At 41.4% G+C, this 18,811-nt stretch overlaps 1 protein-coding gene across 1 annotated transcript; it reads left to right on the top strand.

Moving 5' to 3' along the window:
- Positions 1 to 642: 642 nt before the first annotated feature.
- Positions 643 to 15,423, top strand: ehd1a (EH-domain containing 1a). Its single transcript, XM_084948709.1, has 6 exons — positions 643 to 1,434; positions 5,903 to 6,000; positions 11,850 to 12,091; positions 12,804 to 12,974; positions 14,243 to 14,407; positions 14,773 to 15,423. Exons 1-6 carry the CDS (start codon positions 1,046 to 1,048, stop codon positions 15,301 to 15,303), a joined length of 1,596 nt encoding a protein of 531 aa, XP_084804835.1. The 5' UTR covers positions 643 to 1,045; the 3' UTR covers positions 15,304 to 15,423.
- Positions 15,424 to 18,811: the final 3,388 nt, after the last annotated feature.

The raw sequence follows: 18,811 nt of genomic DNA, 5'->3' as shown, positions 1-18,811 counted from the left end.
ATAAATTTTAAATTTCTTCCTCTTCTCCACATTGCCCCATTATCTGCAAAAAGTGATAACCCGATTCCACCCTCTACATCCTTAAAGAAATAATTTAGCAACATTAAAAACATAGTCTGCTCACAATGCTCCTTTGTGGCGTTCAATTTTCTGCTAAACCCTCCCCTCCCTTACTTGTATTTGTCTGTCTGTTAAGAAGTCCTTAATCCATCGGAACATTCTACTATTTATACCCATTTCCCTAATATTAATTAGTAGACATTCCCTCCACATTCATATGATATGCTTTTTCTATATATTGAAATAACTGCCACTACACTCTCATTGTTTATTTGTTTACGTTTTTGTTTGGATTTTTTCCTCATTAATAATAACTGAAACATTTAACCATGGCAAATATACAAAAAAACTGGAAATCAGGCAGGTGGTAAGCGCGTTTTCACACTACTGTAAGTGTATGAACTTTTCATGCAGAGGCTTTTATTGTGAAATAAAACATTCACAATGTTATTGGAAGCTTCACAGGTTCATATATATGAACAAATGAATGAATACATGCTTTCATCAAAGTTTTCATATGGGTTATGAAGAACAGAGGCTTTTATTGTGAAATACAGACTGTAGTGGTAGTCCGCGCAAAAAAAAATACTGTTTCCGGAATAAGTCCTCTTCGGCGGTTCACCAACTGTCAGCAGGTGGCTAGTCGGCTGGCAAGCCAATAAACGGTTTTGCTGTCTGACATTTAAGCAGCAATTGACTGCATCTATCTGACCGCAGCTTAGTGTTTATGGTGGCGTGTCGTGTCACGTCACGTTAGATAACGTCCAGTGAAAAAGGAGTCCTCCTTGAATGACTGACTTCGCAGTTGCGTGGCTAGCTAGCGAAGAGGAGGGTGGGGACAAAAACTTCAGCCTCGCCCAGTCCGTAGCTTTATACCAGCAGGCAGCTACTCTCTCGGCGGTGTGAGCACCCACACCTCTAAATTCGATACTTATTAAAGGGGAGACTGAAACCCTCGTGTCAAAGTAGGCGAAAAGAAGCAACCATGTTCAGGAAAAACTTGAAGAAGGATCCCGAGCTGTTTCAGAACGTGTCGGAGGGATTGCGGCGGCTTTACCGGACCAAACTGTTCCCGCTAGAGGACACGTATCGATTCCACGACTTCCACTCCCCAGCCCTCGAAGATGCCGACTTTGATAACAAGCCCATGGTTCTCCTGGTCGGCCAGTACTCCACCGGGAAGACCACATTTATCCGGCACCTCATGGAGCAGGACTTCCCCGGTATGCGGATTGGCCCGGAGCCGACAACAGACTCTTTCATCGCGGTGATGCACGGGGAACAGGAGGGGGTGATACCGGGTAATGCCCTGGTTGTCGATCCCAAGAAGCCCTTCCGCAAGCTCAACGCCTTTGGCAACGCATTTCTCAACAGGTAAAGCCAGTGAGCAGGACCATTCTATCAAAGAGGATATGAAAAATTATATGACTCCCACCACGACCTCCACCTCCCAGGGTTATTCATTACTCTGTGAATGAAATGAATGGGGCTGACTCGAATACTCACTTTAGTGCTGTTGTGTGTTGAGAAACTGTCATAATAACACAGCAGCCCTGATTTTAAATGCACTCCTACATGTTCTCACATGTACGACACGTTTCAAGGTACATTCTCACATTATGCTGTTGCACAATCTTTTAAAATGAGCCGAGACTGTGAGGGTTTTACCTCTTTCATCATCTTAAAAGAATGCTGGTGTTTTGTGTCAATAGATGACAGATGTAGCTTGTATATAAAGCAGAGGGTTGGAAGGTGCTTTCCAACACCTTTTCCCACTAGCCTTTCCCTTTCACTTTGTATCATATGCTACCAATCAAATGATCTTCTTCGCCACCTGGCAGAGTCACTCTTGGCTGACCATTTTCTCCCTGTCTCACCAGTGTGGCCTCTTGAACTTAGAAATAGTTGAAGGTTATATTGCTAGGGAGCATGCCGACCTTGTCCTGTCCTCAGATCATGAAGCCATAACTTTCATGTCCTTTGGCATGGTAAACCAACTCCCTCATCCGCTACCCGTGATCTTATATAGTCCTATCACAAAGGATTAAAGGCGTGGTTATCGATTTTGACTATTGTAACATACTTTTTTGGCACTACTAGACTGGCTTATGTGGAGTTGGTCAATTCTAGTCCATGATCCAGATAACGAAGAGATTATGGGGAAACCTCCACAGCCACTCCCAAAGTATTATTAATTACTTTTATATTTGTTACTCAGCTCATGTCCTAATCCAACAAAAATGTCCCCCAGCAAACACTCAGATGACTCAGAAGTATTCCCCTTGTGGGTCTTTTACCAGTTAATGCAATTTAATTATGACAAGAATGCAGAAATAATCAAAAACAGCAGAATAAAATTAAATAAATGGCATAGAAAACTGATTCTAGGGTATTCTTTCAAACCCAGAGAGCGCCAAGGACAGCTCAATCTTTGAGTGTTTCATTGAGTAAATGCTCCTCCCAGCTCAGAGTGCAAGTGAAACTGCACAAGCAATGTGCAGTGAGCCAAAGCCAGTGTGACGTTTCTTAAAACATCTGAGTTCAGTCTCCTAGGTGCTGGGGGGCTTTTGGTGGGGCGGAATTTGACATCATATGTCAAACATCTGATTGTTGATTATGTCATTTCCTGTAGAGGATATAGGTATGCCCCCCTTCTCTGCCTGAGTCGCACCCTGAGTGGGATTAACAAATAATGCACAACTGAAAAACTCTGGGACAGTCATAATACTTGTTCTGTTATTAGTTTCAGGGTATTATGTGGGTGTAGGTTGGGTAGCGCAAACACTCAACTTGACACTTCCCTAGCTGGACTAATTTCCCATTATCTCATGACAGCCCTTCCTTTATTATTGTAGAGTGTTTGGTTTATCTCGCATGAGTGTCAAACCTTTGCCAAGTGTCATCACTCAAACTTGAAAATGTGAAGTAAGAATAGGGGACTCTAAGACTTCATTGGTCACTATGGCTTTATTACTGACTTGAAGGGAAGACAGATAAGATTTGAACAAAAGCTATTGTCCATTGTAGCATCATTTGCCAAACTGCTGGAAACAGTCCTGCGGTATTGTGGGACTTGTGGTAGTCTTTCACTTCAGTGTGCATCTCTGTCTCAGAAGCATACACAGACATGAGCGGGCATATGCTGGTTTAGAGCTCACATGATCACACACAACAGGATATGTGGGTAAGACAATAGCAGGTGTATGAACTGTTTAAACAGCTCACGTGGCATTTAGCCAAGAAGTGGCCTGCAAGTTGATAAATTGATTCAAATTTTCAACGAAGAACTGGATGTAGATAAACATTTAGAACCAGGCTGACTTCTGAACCATACTTCTGAGGCCAGTTTTCCATTTTCCTCTCAGGAAGTCAAAGAATTTAGCCTGGTCTTCAGCTAGGTAGGTAATATCAAGGGTCACATTGGTAATTGACTGAATGAGACTGTCAGGGCAGCTTCTCTTAATAGCTCTTAACTATAGTCATTCAAACTTCAGATTAGCCTTTAAATACCAGGCTCTCGGTATAAGCAGTTATTTATGAAGTGAGTAAACAGAAATCAGTCATGTGATCCTCAAATGCAGAGCTTTCTCTTGGGTTTTCTAAGCCCAAAATAGTAGGTAGCTTCCCAATTTTGGTGGTTTAAAAAAAAAAAAATTGAATTTATTGAATTGCGGTTGACCTTTCATTGTTTGTGCAGTGATACTGTTCTGCAGTGATACTGTTCTGAGTGTTTCCACAAAAGTAACCCAGTTTCTTTTACACCTAGATGAGCATGCAAATGTTTTAGCTCTTCTTCCCCTTTTATGTTTAATTCAACTGCAGTCAGAGGCCCTCAGTGTATGTCAGTGCTTTCTGTAAATGTTTAGTCAGTAAAATCAGAGTCAGCAGAGCTCAAGTTCCGCACTGGCCCACCCCGGCCCACATTATCCTGCTCCGTCCTGTACTCCTCAAGGCCAGGGTGCTGACTCTGCACTTTGTTGTGATAGCGGCTGACACATGTACACTCTTATACAGAGGTTAGCATGAAGACCTGTGTAGGTATGTGTGTAGTAAAATGATTGATTCACCCACATGAGGCAAGACTTCACAGGAAGAAGGAAAAGTCACACAGTTGTAACCTGCTGTTTGCATCTCCAGCAGTAATGACAGATACCCCGTTTCCTCTTCTCTCAGGGAAGTTGAGGTTACGACGTGAGGGAAGGTCATAGGTCAGGAGGTCATTAGCTGGAGCCAGATTTGCTATCACAGCATAGGCTTGATGTCTTTTACACTGTGGTGCGTTTCCCACTTTCTGAAGATATAGTGAAAAACTGAAGGATCTTTGATACGCTCATGCACCGTCCCCCCTCGTCCCCTTGGGCCCTCCGTTTCAAAGAATTCCAGCTCAAGTTCATTGGAACATTTTTTTTTTTCCTGCTAGCTCTATGTGGAAAAATGTTTGGATAGATGGCTGAAATGGAAAAGCTCAGCCAAAATTCCTATTGGGAATCACATGCCATCAGCTTTAAGAGCGAGAGAATGAAAAACCTGCACGTTTGTTATCTTTTTGTAGTTTATTATTGTAACATTAATACACAGGGCCTCTATGCAGGAAGCCCTATTCTTATATTTCTTTGAGTTGCTCTTTGTGGATTTTTCCTTTCCCCGCTTTGTTAGGGTTTTCTCGTGTGTGTGTGCGTGCGCTCTCAGCGCGGTCACAGCAGGAATGTAAAAGCACGATTTTTTTTTTTTTTCCCCAGTCTTATGACCTGCTGCTTCTGAGCTCATGTTGTGAGTATCGGTTCAGTTTGACTGAAAGGGCAACAGAGTGTGAGAAGTAGTACTCCTGAATGTGTGGTGTCTTAACAATCCCCTTCTTTGTCCTGAGTGGGACAATGGGGGTGTATGCAAAAGCAGTCATCTACTTTCATTCTTATATCGGTCTGTGTTTGTATTTCTTGGCTTCATTTCTGTTTAAGGGCTCACACTCGGCTTTAAAATTTAAACCCCAGTGTCCCAGCTTGATGAGAGTATTGTAAAGTGAGTTATGTCGCACTGGGAATGACTAAGGCATATAATTTATGGCTTATCATGTATTGTTCATATGTTTCCCTTATTAAATATTCTTACATCAGTGCTGACCTAAAAGCATGGCTGTCACGCTGTTTGGAAAATCTGACTGTATAATTATGTAGCCTCACTGTTGTTGAGGGCAAAACATCCAAACTAGAGCTGAAATAATTAATCAGCTTGTTGAACGACAAAAAGAAATTACTGCTTTGATAAGCCATTATTGATAATAAGCAAGTCTTTAAGCAAAAAATGTCACACATCCATTCATTTCATCTTAAAAATATTGAATCAAGTGTGTTAAAAGCAGCAGTTGGTAGCAGTCTTTTACAATAACCACACACTTTATAAACAAAATGATTAGTTGAACATTAAAGGGAGGATGTAGAATAACTGTTAGCTTCAGAAATGTACATTTTTAGTTTACCTTAAGGCATCAAGGATTTGTAAAATGAGATTGTAGCTGTCCTCTAAACCCCAGCTTTGTCCTGTTAACTGACTCCTATTTTATATTAGCTTCAGGTCTCTTCCAACAAGAAAGAACATTATGTTATGCTTGAGATATTGTTGCTACAAAGTTCAAGATTAATGTCTGTTTAATAGGAGTTCTATGTAAGCATTCTCACCTAACCAGTTTTGTATCCCTCTCTCCTTTTACACCCCCGTGCCTGTTATTCTTGATCCAATCTCTCCCTCTCTCTTTCATAATGCTCTTTCACTTTCTTTTTCTCCCCTCTTTCTGTGCTTCTGTGTCTCTTACCCCCCCCCCTCCCCCTCTCTACCTCCTTGGCAGGTTCATGTGTGCCCAGATGCCTAACCCCGTCCTGGAGAGCATCAGCATCATTGATACTCCTGGAATCCTGTCAGGGGAGAAGCAGAGGATAAGCAGAGGTCTGCCTCACATACATCCAGTTTTCCCACCTTTCACATACGCCTTGTTTCATGTTCTTAAAACTCTACCATACCACACCCACTGCTCAGAACCCAGAAACAAGCGCAATCAGAAAGCATTGCATGTATGCAAAATAAAACCACAGGAAGTGACAACTTCACTTCTGAAAAAGAAATGTTGAAACAACAAACATACCCTCCTTTCCCCAAGCCTGTCTCTGTTTAGCAAATGCACTGCCAATTTACTGCAGCAGTTTGGCTCACTGTGTTGTCAAACCTGTATGTAGCTCCTTTAACACCTCTAGGTCAATGCCTAACCAAACAGGTTATATAAATCTGATGGAGACCTCAACAGCATGACAGTGCCAAGAGGCCACATAGCACTTTTCATTCTCTGTAGCTCTTCAGCGCCTTCAAAGAGAATTTATTGGGCCTCCCCTTATTTGTTTGCAAAGCTGGGGTGACCAATGAGAAATTGGCTGAAAGGGAGAGGAGTTAAAACAGAGCTGAGGCCCAAGACCAAGGCCCGGTATAAGATAAATAAGGACTATTTTAAGCTAAGCTCCAGGAATAAAAAGATATAGTAGGGAATAATTATACTAGATGGCATTTAAATCCTTCTTGTTTTCTAATCAGATCTAAAAAGGTATGCAAATTTGCCTCCTGCATTACCATTCTTCCTATTTTTATTTGCTTTATTACTACTTTTTAAACTTGATTTACCTTTTCTGTTTCCTATGTACTATTTATCACTACAGATCTGAATCATTTCCCTGTACTCTGTGGAAATAAATCAGTTTATATTTTTATCTGCATGCTTCAGCAATGCTTCGACCTGCAGGGTCATTTGCCACATACACACTTTTCTTGTAACTTTTGATGATCTTACAAACAAAACATAGCTTCTTCTTTTTTCCCCCACCTGCTCTGTGTGTTTGAGAGGAAGCACATATATAAGCACAGGTTTTCTGTACACCCCAGAGACAGGAAGTGGAGTAAAATGGCAAACATAGCAGAGTTTCCCAAGACTGCCCTCCCCTTATCCACCACCGCCTGTGTTTGGCAGCTTCTTTACAGGCTGCTCTTTATCGCAGTTGTTTCCTGTGAGGGACTATATGAAGAAATGGAAAAAAAGAAGACTATTAAGCTAAATAAAGAAAAACTGATTATGAGAAAGGCCAGAGAAACTGACAAGGCCAGACAAGCGTAGACCTAGAAACGGATGTACACATCTGAGTCTGAATAAAGAGATTTGGCACACGGAAAAGTGACCCTGACTAAAGACACGAGGAGGCTAAATCTGATGTTTCATACCTTAAACAGCTGTATACATACAGCACATACTCCTACATTCTTGCTGTCAAAGAGACTGTCCTCTGCATACACACTTACACACTGTCTTACAGACATTATCCTCTCCTCTGTTTCTGTATAAACATGAATACAATACGGTACAGCAGACATACTGTACTAACTGTGTCATATATAAACACAACTGATTGGATTGTGCTGCTCAACTTTGACGGTCATGTGTGCCTCACCCAGAATAATGGCAGATCTGTTTTGTACCAGGCCTACAGGAAGCTATGATATTATTTCAGGTTTCCACAGATTGCTACGTCTCTAGTTTTTAGCGTAGATCCGCATTGCACAATTTCAAATGTGCAGGCTGTTGACATAACTTCGCAATTACAAAAGTTTTCAGGAAAAAATCAGGAAACGTGAAATCGATTTATGTATATGGTGCTTTTGTTATTGCATAACACTTGGACTGTTTATTTTTTGATTAGGTCAGCATGTGTGGTTCAGTGCTTGTTCCTTAGTAAACTATGAAGTGGCAAAAGCTATAGTAAATCTGGAACTAGGTGGTGTGTTTTCCGACAAGCAGTGCTGATGAATTGACAATGATATTTTAATGCTATTTAGCAAAATTAGAGGGGACTTGTTGCCCATTTTTTCTGTCATGTATGCACTCTTACATTGGTGAGAGCTCCTGTTAAACATAGTAAAGGACTGAAACAGTCAGCAAGAAGTGCAAGTAAGATTATACAAGACTGTGCAATGAAAAGTAATCCCTATATGCCAAAATCTCAGGCAGTGTTTTTTTTCTGCTCTTGGCTCTTTATATTGCCATAGAGAGGGGATGTTCCTAATGTGGTCACCTCAGACACCAGTCTCCTTCTGTGAGCATAAAACCTCACCCACCTGCTGTACAAACCTTTGCAAGGCAGCCAGTCAGAAGAGGGATGTCTTAAAGAGAGAGAGTAAAAACAGTTTCTTTCAGGCAATGGATGAACTGAGGGCTTGCACCAATGACCTGCATAAATAAACTAAACTGTGACTCGTGCAAAACTCTACTAGAGCCTAAGAATAAAGATCTGGAGCTGGAAGTGAGCATAATAGATCCACGTAAGCAGATTGTAAATACATTAAAAAAAAAAAAAAAAAAAAAAGGCTGAGCCTGCCACTATTAAGAGATAAAAAAATAACACTTAAGGATTATTCTGAAGAAGAGGATGTCACTTTCTGGAAATATACGTCCTTGCTGTGAAGTAAATGTGCAGCAAACATTTGATTCCACTGGATTGTGGACTTCCTCACTAACCGTAGACAGAGTGTCAGAGTGGGTAAGAACACCTCTTCCACCCTTGTGGTCAACACTGGTGCCCCTCAGGGGTGTGTCCTGAGCCCTCTGCTATACACTCTCTTCACCCATGACTGTATTTCCTCCTGCGCGTCCAATCTCATTGTTAAGTTTGCCGATGACACTACAGTGCTCGGACTTATATCCAACAACGATGAGACAAACTACAGGACAGAGGTGCAACAACTAGAGTCATGGTGCCACGACAATAACTTGGTCTTAAACACCAAAAAGACCAAGGAGATCATTGTAGATTTCCGGAGGAAGGGTCATAACAACCATCTGCCTCTCTTCATTGGCAGTGAGGCGGTGGAGAGGGTGAGTAGTTTTAAATTCTTGGGGGTAACTGTGACCGAGGACCTGTCCTGGGGCAACCATATCACCTCAGTTGCACGGAAGGCCCAACAGCGCCTCTACTACCTGAGGAGACTGCGGAGCGCACACATTCCCAGATCTCTGATGTTGAACTTCTACAACTGTGCCATCAGCAGTGTTCTGACGTATGGATTTCTAGTGTGGTTCCCCAGCTGCACCAAGGCCGATCAGCAAGCACTCCAGCGGGTGGTGAAAGAAGCTGGCAGAATTATTGGAACAAGTCTGCCAGAGATTAGTAATATCTTCCCCACTCGCTGTCTGAGGAGGGTGCATAGTATCCTGCGGGACCAACATCACCCTGCGCGCCACCTTTTCCACCTGCTGCCCTCAGGGAGAAGGTACAGGTCTATACAGGCCAGAACATCCAGATTGGCCAACAGCCTGTATCCACAGGCTGTGAGGCTTCTGAACTCTCTGCCCCCCTCTCACGGACAATAACCATATCCAACTCTTTAATAGCACTGAACTGGTCTGCATTGGTGCATCATATCTTTATTCTCTTTCCCCCTCCTGTCCCCCACCCCTCTTTCTTAAATAGATAACTATCATATCTGACATCATATCTCACAGTACAATAATAATATTGTATGGGTTGCATTGTTGTACTTTGTCATGTTTCTCAGGTCTTTGTCTGAATTTCTTATGAACATTACTTGTCATGTTCTCATGTTGTTGCTAAGGATTGTCTTATTGCACTGGAGTCACACTGGGTTAAATATTTACACTTGGGTTTTAAGGGGTATTTATTATTTTCTTTATTATTGTATTTATGGGTTGTACGGAAGCTCCAAACGCAATTTCATTGTTCTCTGACAATGACAATAAATACTTATCTATCTAAACAGATGTTTAAAGCTGGTTGTTTCTGTTAGCCTTTTGTTTAACAGACCTTGGCATATCACACAACTTTATGCTAAGTCCTATCTGTTGTTTTATAGCTGCTGTGCTGTGATATGGAATTCTGTTTCTCGAATTCCAAAATAGTCCTTCGACTTTCCCAGAATTCTGAATGAAAATATGCTCAGGGTTTTTTTTCCAATCATCTGCTCTCTGTCTAAGAGGCACATGATTTTGAATCCATGAAGTCATGAGCGCATGGCTCTATCCCTTCATGTCTGTGTGTATAGTACAGACACAGCAGTTGTTAATGCTATGTGTTCTAACTAAGTCGGCCTTGAGCAGCTGCCTCTCCGATTCCCTGACATGTGCGTTTAAAAACAGACTTAAGATGGAATGAACAAATATCCTCAGCTGGCTCCCACTGGGATCCTTAACTGGAATCAGTCTCCCTTTATGCCCCTTTACTTTCACATGTTACAAGCATGAACTAATTTTCCAGTATCCATTTGCTATATTCATCCAGACGTTGTCATTTTACTTTCACTTTTACTCTCTGTGTTCCCTCTTCATTCTCTTTTTATCTCCATGTCTCCCTCTTCGTGTCTCCATCACAGTTGCTCTTTCGACCGTATCTCTCCGTTGCTCTTTTGTATACATGTATTTGGACAGGGACAAAAGCCAGCCATGTTGGAATGCATGAGCTGCAGATCTGCCGTCAATTGTGCAGCTGGTGCGAGGAGCTTTTAGAGTGACTGTCTCATTGGCTCAGAAAAGAATGCACACACTAATGAAAACCACTGCTCTCTTCGCTCCTACCTCCTCAAGTCCTTGAGGCAAATGAAAACTCAGGGGGGAAAAAGCCAATTTATGCAATCTGACTCTGCCCCGAGTTTCTCAAATGAATGGTACAGTAAGTTTCTGTGCTCAGGCAGCTATAGAAGTGTGTGTAGTGCACATTCTGGTCAAGCTATTCACTTTTTTTTTTTTTTTTTTTTTTTAAGATGTTACAGTGTATAGCGTTTTCAGTTTAACACCTTATATCAAGTATGTGTCTTCCTGCTTTCTGTTGATCTTTTGTTGCTCGGTTTCTCTAAGGCACGTTGCAGAATCTGCTGTGTCCGAGGTCATTTTATTCCTGAGGCTAAAACCTCCAAAGAAAAAAGTTTTTAGCCAGCTCCACAGCAGTCACCCACCCTTCAATGTTGCAACACAATTTTCAAAATGTTTTTTGTTACATTGATGGTTCAATTGTTTGTTTTTAAAGGGTCAGAAGTACTAGGTTATGTCAGACAAAGTAACAGGCTCTGCATTGTCAACCTCCCACGGCCTGCTGCAGGCCAGAAAAAAAACATGTCATGCTTCAGATTATCCAGAGGGACTGTGGTTTAAACTTACCTTTATACCACTCTCTCTCTGTCTCAGTAAAGCAGTAAAGCCAGTTAATCAGTAATCAGAAGAAAAAGACCTGCCTCTTGAAATCCCTTATCTAAACATTACTTGGAATATAAATATGCGTAGAGTCCAAAACTAAACTTCTTTAAAGATGCAAGTTATTGGAGTTTCTTTCAGGTCAGATGGCTGCCACACCGTTGCACTTGATGTGCTCAAGTAGAATATGAACAAACATTGGAAGATAATAGTGCACACTGATACCCAGGACAATGTAGCCTGCTATGTGTGTCACTGTGAGTTTATCTAATCATGACAGTTCTTTATCACTCCCAATATGCTAACAGCATGACACTATAATAATTCGTAATATGGCTGAATTTAACATGTACTGTCTTGTTTTTGTTTTAATGGCAATGCATCATCTGTTTGGGAAACTTGATTTCAAGCAGCATACACACCTACCTAAGTTTTAATGTTGTTCAGACCTTATTGTAGACAAAAGGTTTAGAGCTGGGAAAACAGTCCAGTTAAGAAACCCAGTAATGCGACATTTAATATATTTAAAGATGTTTAAAAAGCTTTTCTTTACTCTCTCCAGGGTACGACTTTGCCGCTGTGCTCGAGTGGTTCGCTGAACGCGTGGATCGCATCATCCTCCTGTTTGATGCCCACAAGCTGGATATCTCTGATGAGTTCTCCGAGGTGATCCGCGCACTCAAGAACCATGAGGACAAAATGCGCGTGGTGCTCAACAAGGCAGACCAGATCAGCACCCAGCAGCTGATGAGGGTCTATGGAGCGCTGATGTGGTCTTTGGGTAAAATCATCAACACACCTGAGGTGGGAAGGAGGGAAAAAAAGCCCTTTTGTTGTTTTTGCTTTTTTTGTTGTTGTTTTTTACAATTCTGTTTTTGACTGAAGATTTGTAATGCTGTGAGAATTATTTCACTCTAGCCTGGTAGTAATCAAGTGTTAGACACATGTGGAGCAAACAAAGGATGTTACTGTTTCAGAGTGAAAGCCACGCTCCGGGCAAAGGTTGGATAGCTTTTCCAACGTTATCAAGTTCTCACTTTAGCAAGGAACTTAAGAAAAAAAACTCCTTAATGAAAGTGAAACGCGGATAAAATACCATCCATGTCAAATCCCATGTCCTAGCTGATATCACGTGACATAAGCACTTGTGATTTTTCCACCTGACTACTGAGTTAATGTTTGTTCCAGAGCCATATTCATAAAGTGATCCCAGGGAAACCTTTGGAGCATGCAGATAATTACTCATTGACTTTGATCTGTAGTTCATATCCTGTTTGAAGGATTAACACTACAAGTCAGTCACATTTTTTAAAATGTACTCTTGATTAACTCAGTCTTACACTCTTTTCTTGTTTTTATTGTGTTGGACTATATAAATGTTTTACTTCTGTTTATAAAACCATGAGAACAATGTCACATATGTGGCCTGTGAGAGAGTTTCTTGCCGTGGGTGTGAGCTGTAAAGTGTAACCTGATGGAGATGAATGGATATTAACTTGGAAAACCTTTATTCTAGGTGGTGCGTGTGTACATTGGGTCATTCTGGGCCCAGCCCTTGTTGGTCCCGGACAACAGAAAGTTGTTTGAGGCAGAGGAGCAGGACCTTTTTGTGGACATTCAGTCGCTGCCACGCAACGCAGCTCTACGCAAACTTAATGACCTCATCAAGCGAGCACGTCTCGCCAAGGTCAGTATTAAGAAAATTAAACCCTTTGGCCCGATGCAATGATCATTGCACAAAGCACCACATTCTTTTATACCAGTGCTTGAGTAGCACCTATGCTTCCTTTAAAGGATAGGCATTGATACTTGGAGAAACGGCACAGGTTCACCTTTGAAGTAGTGATAGAATTGGTATGGATTGGTAGGAAATGCATTTAAAAAAAATTCAGTGCTATACACCACCACTAGTTCTGTGGTGTGTGATAATCCAGTAGTCACTCACTGACGGCTCATAGGAGTGTCTATAGACAAGCTTAGAGTTCAGCCTGCTGCTCTTTCCACATAGAGTGAGCTCAGTGCACGTGGCAGTTTACCGGAGTTAGGTGTGCGTCTGCATGAAATAACCAAGCTCACCACATGTCAACCAGCAGCAGCGGTGACATTACATCTGGGGCACAGGTGACAAATAACACTGTAATAGTATAAACTAAGCTTTGTAGCGTTCACATCATAAACTTCTAAAAAAAACCACACAAACCGTTGAAAGTACCAGTATACTTTTTTTTTTTTGCATATTTTCATAAATGGTATTATTTAAAAAAACAAAAAAAACATGAATTATAAATAATAAATTAATATATATATATTTTTTAAACAGCACTGGCCACTTTTGGAAGAAAGCCTGCGATGTCAGAAAACACATTTTATATGCATTTATTTACCCTGGAAATATGCGTCACTGTGTTCTGTCTCGATGTAGTATGTGTTACTGTGTTTTTACACGTTCCAGCCATAGACCCGTACATTTTTAAAGAAACCAAAAAGTTTAAAAATAGATTTTAAAATAGATATTTCTGTCACAGATTACCATTCTTAGACTCGGCTGCTGAGTTTAATTTATGTGGTCATATTTTCACTATTCTTTTTAAGCACCTGTCTTATGTCACTAATAGGGTGACACCAAAAAACAAACAATCCCCACCCTGCAACTTAGTGTTTCATGTTTAAAGTCACCACAAGCAGATGTCAGCCCAGTGATATGTTTGAACATATGTCAGTTTTAAAACGACTAATACAAATTATAGCAGAGGGTTTATCTATTTCTGCTTTTAGTCAATATGTATATATCTGAAATTTAAAAATACACTGCAGACATCCATTTTAAATCTAGTTCCCTTCATTTGGCCTTCTGCCTGATTGAAAAGTCCAAATTCAGATGTTGTAACTCCGAAATGTTTAATGCAGAAGTCCAGAGGGTGCTAAGAATTTCTGCTTTTTCTCTTATGCATTCAGGTGCAAGCTTACATTATCAGCTCTCTGAAAAAGGAGATGCCGAGTGTGTTTGGAAAGGACTCTAAAAAGAAGGAGTTGATTGCCAACCTGGGGGAAATCTACCACAAGATAGAGAAGGAGCACCAGATCTCACCCGGAGACTTCCCCAAGCTCGACAAAATGCAGGTAAGATTTAAAAAGGAAAAAAAAGTCTAAATCTAGAAAGAACTGAAGCACTTCCCTGACAAAACTGAAGTGCTGTCTTGAGTTACAGATCTGATGAAAACACAACTCTATTTTTGGAGTGTTGTATAAAGTGTTAGAAACAGGCTGTTCAGAGTAGAATGACCTTCCAACCTTTACTCTTCACATCTTTGCCCTTCTTTCCTGCTCTTGCCCTCCAGGATGGGCCAGGACGGAGATGAGATTTATTTTTCCTGGTTTGTCAGGAAATCCTGCTTCTTGTATGTTGCTCCCATTGGTAGCCATTGAAGACTGATCTATTTCTATCACCAATTCCTGTTTTCTCTCAACCACCTTCATTCCCTCAGGAGCTGCTAAACGGTCAGGACTTCACCAAGTTTGCTTCACTCAAACCCAAACTGCTGGAGGCGGTGGAGGACATGCTCGCCAATGACATCGCACGTCTCATGGCAATGGTCCGCCAGGAAGAGGCCACCATGCCCAGCCAGACCGTCAAGGGTGGAGCTTTTGAGGGAACCATGAGTGGTCCCTTTGGCCACGGTTACGGTGAGGGTGCCAGCGAAGGCATTGACGAGCTGGAGTGGGTGGTGGGTCGCGACAAGCCCACGTACGATGAGATCTTCTACACCCTTTCTCCCATCAACGGCAAAGTGTCCGGCGCTGCTGCCAAGAAGGAGTTGGTGAAGTCCAAGCTGCCCAACACAGTCCTGGGAAAGATCTGGAAGCTGGCAGATGTGGATAAAGATGGCTTCCTCGACGACGAGGAGTTTGCCCTGGCCAACCACCTGATCAAGGTAAAGCTGGAGGGCCACGAGCTGCCTCCCACGCTGCCAGACCACCTGGTGCCCCCGTCTAAGCGTGGGACGGTGGAGGCCTAGATGCACCCTGCAGATCATTGATGTCAACACAGGGCTCTCCAGGCAGTGTCTAACTTCAAGAAAGAACGGCAGCACCTGGGCTATTTTTCACCAGAGAGAGACTGGAGGGTATCTGGGGGTTGGGTGGGAGGGAGGGTGGGTCCATCTTTGTGAATCTGGGGATAATGTTTAGTGTGTGTGTGAAATAAATGGTGGGAGAGGGGTTTGATTTGCAGACCGATAGAAGGACAATTACCAAACTGATGGGTAGCTGGAGGTCACACGATGAGGCGGAACATGGATTTATGCATCCTGTGTAAAAGATGTCTTACAAATATACACTTCATATTGTTATATGTTGATCCAAAGAAATCTAGTTTTTTTTCCAATTGGGAAAGAGAAAGGAAATGAATCAAAACAGCTGTTAGATGTGCTTTATCTCTATTTTTGTATTTCCTCACTGTTAACTTTGACTCTTTCCAGAAGCTTCCTTTTTTATTATTTTGCCGGATAAATAAAAAGGAATGCTTGTACCATTCAAAAGGTTAAGTGGATTTGTATTTAATATTGCTATATCACATTTAACAGTGGTTTGTCAGAAGAAAGCTACTTATTAAAATGGGGGAAACGCATTTAAATAAATATGCTAAATAAATCTTAACTGATTCATAGTTTGGTGCTTTACATTTGTAGTGGTTTTCTGTTACCAAAGGTTATGTCAAGGACTGTGTCACCCAGAGGTCATCCAAAGGTCATCCAGAGAATATTTAATGTATTAATTTAAATTGGTTTAGTGCGCTCTTCTGCCCTCTGTAGGCTAGACAGAGTCAAAGCAGGGGGCTGGGAGGACATATAAGGTAATTTAGCCATGAAAGTGGCTTCTGCATGCACGTTTTCAAGGACAAATTGAAAACAGTGGCGAAGGCAGACATGCTTGCGTTCTCTGGAGCTCTTACACGACACGTGGAGACAATTTACAAAAACTCAGTCCCGGCTCAGAGACGAGCACAAATTGTAAACAGAAAGACAGGAAACCCTCTCCAGTCAGCCTGGAAAAAAAAACAAAACACTTTTATTCGCCTTTATAAATCTGTGCGATTATATAACCTGAGCAGGCCTAATGTAGATGTCAGATGTCAAAACAAGCAACTGAAGTATAAATAATACTCGTCAGGCCTGTATGTATCGGCTGTTTTCTCAGTGTTTGTAAAGGGAAATGCAGAAAGATGACTTATGCAATTCCAAGAATTGCACAAACACATCCTCATACACTGCACGTCTCATCATGTTTGTTTGCATATTTTCCAAATGGCAGATTCATCGGTCTCATCTGATCATTTTATGTAACTGAATATCAGTTGAGAGAATCAGTTTACCTCCTAAAACACGCCATTACACTCATGGTCATGTGTTTCCATCTTATCTTAAAATTACTCTGAAAGGCTGCACAGTGACTCAGTAAGTTATCAGCCAGCATAAGATACATGATATTTCTCCTCTGATCCAGAGTCCAGAGGCGCTCTCTTGTGTCTTCCTGAGTTATTACAAGTGCTTTTTCGACCAGTTGTAAGCAATTCTACTTTCCCACGCCCTTCCAGCACATGCGTGATGGTGACAGTAAACATTATGTAGTTATTAGGAGCTGCACAGATTTCTAACACTTCAACAGGTCTGCTCTGTCTTAATTATCGGCATTCTTGATATTTTTAGTGCCCCGAATTATTATAACCATCCCTTCTCTATGTCGTTTACTTATTGATACTTGATGTGAATGGTTTACTGTATTGAATGGTAAAAATGTTGCTTTTTGTGTTGTTACACCTTTAACATAAGTCATGCAGTTAAGCCCATAAAAGTGCTTTAACCATTAAGGCCATTTTTATACACAGCGCCCAAGTTCAGATTGAGCAGTTTGTTGTCCTTTCAAATTAACCAGATTAAAGACCTGCATTTGATTCCAAGTGTTGATCTTGGATTTAGTAGCTGTTCACTGGAACTAAACAAGTGAACAACCATCATTAAGCTGAAACACCCAAATAAACCAATCAGGGAGAGAACACTAACTTTAATCTGGTACATGTATAAAAACTGTGACAGCACCGGGCTGCTCAGCACCACTAATACACAAAAGACAAGTGCATGATTGGATTCAAAAACACTCATTATGAGGTAGGAATATCATTGTCAAGGGAGTTTACAACAAGGTAAATGAACAGATAAGCGATAAACTTGGTCCAGAACAGTAGGAAGAGAAAAGGCTTGTGATCTAAGCATACCATGCCATCTGTCAAACATGGTGGAGGCAGTGTTATGACATGGGCGCCTAGTGGAACCAGGTCATAGTGTTTATTAATGATGTGACTGCTGATAGAAGTAAAAGGACTAACTGTAAAGTATGCAGGGCTCTACGCTCTGCTCAGCTTCAGCCAAACGCTGCAAAACTGATCAGATGTTCTTCAGTGGCCCAGTGAGTCGCCTGTTCTCAGGTCAGCAGAGCGTGCTTTTCAGCTATTCAAAACAAAACTGAAAGCAGTAAAGGCCTGACGCAACATCTTAACCATGAAGACCGCATCTGGTGATGTCCATGGGGTTTTTTTTGTCCAAATACTTACGGACATAAGCGGCACGTTTTAAGGATGCACAACTTTATTACCTGATTGTACTGTTGGTTGCATCACTGTCTGCAAACAAAATGAATTTAACCAAAAGTGGATGCTTGTTTGTTGTGTCCCATTAAAGAGGTAAAAACTCTTTTAAGATGGATTTCTTTTTGTTCTCTGGCACAAAAATGTTGTTGAATATAACAACTGTTGTAAAAACCACTGATCCTGAATTTCAGCCACTGCATCACTATCCCAATTATCACGAGATAAAGATCAAAATACAAGCCTTGTCACAAGCCTTGTCATTAAACGGATGCAAAGAGAGGAAAAAAGGATAACTAATAAAATCGGAAAGAAATCATTTGTTAAGAAACGTGACTGGATTATTCTGCCAATCAGAGAAACCAAGAGATTCCTAAAATTTAACATAAAGCATAATTTGTGGCCACCTTTAAAATGGAAAAGAAATGCAATTTAGAAATAATTTTTTCCATTTACTATGAAAATATTGGAATTTACTGAAGCTCCTTTGCTTCTGATGTTCTTTTAATTGTAAATAAAACAGAGCCAAAAACATTTACTTCCCCCTGAAAAGTCGGGATCCTCCCCGGTTCAAGCAGATCATTTCCAGCTGGCAGCAGCTCCAGAGTTCCTCCTGTTCAGGTATGATAATTTACTGACAGAAAGCTGCTGGAATGCCCAGGCTGGTGTGAAGAGAGAGGCTGTTTGGCTCTGCATCCCTGTGCCTCTGTACACTGTGTGTTTGGATAGCCGTTCTTCCACACTGTATATCTCTCCTTTACATTGTTTCCGTCTTCCTGCCTTCCTCTGTCAGGACATCACCCTTTTCGCCTCTTCCTTCCTTGCCTTCCACTGTTTTCTGCTACTGCTTCTTTGTTTTTCATCTGTATTCCAGCCATGCCCCT

The sequence above is a fragment of the Perissodus microlepis genome, chromosome 2 (assembly GCF_051167445.1).
Source record: "Perissodus microlepis isolate ML-2025 ecotype Zambia chromosome 2, ASM5116744v1, whole genome shotgun sequence".
Lineage (NCBI taxonomy): Eukaryota > Metazoa > Chordata > Actinopteri > Cichliformes > Cichlidae > Perissodus > Perissodus microlepis.
This window is presented reverse-complemented; position numbering and strand designations above follow the sequence as displayed.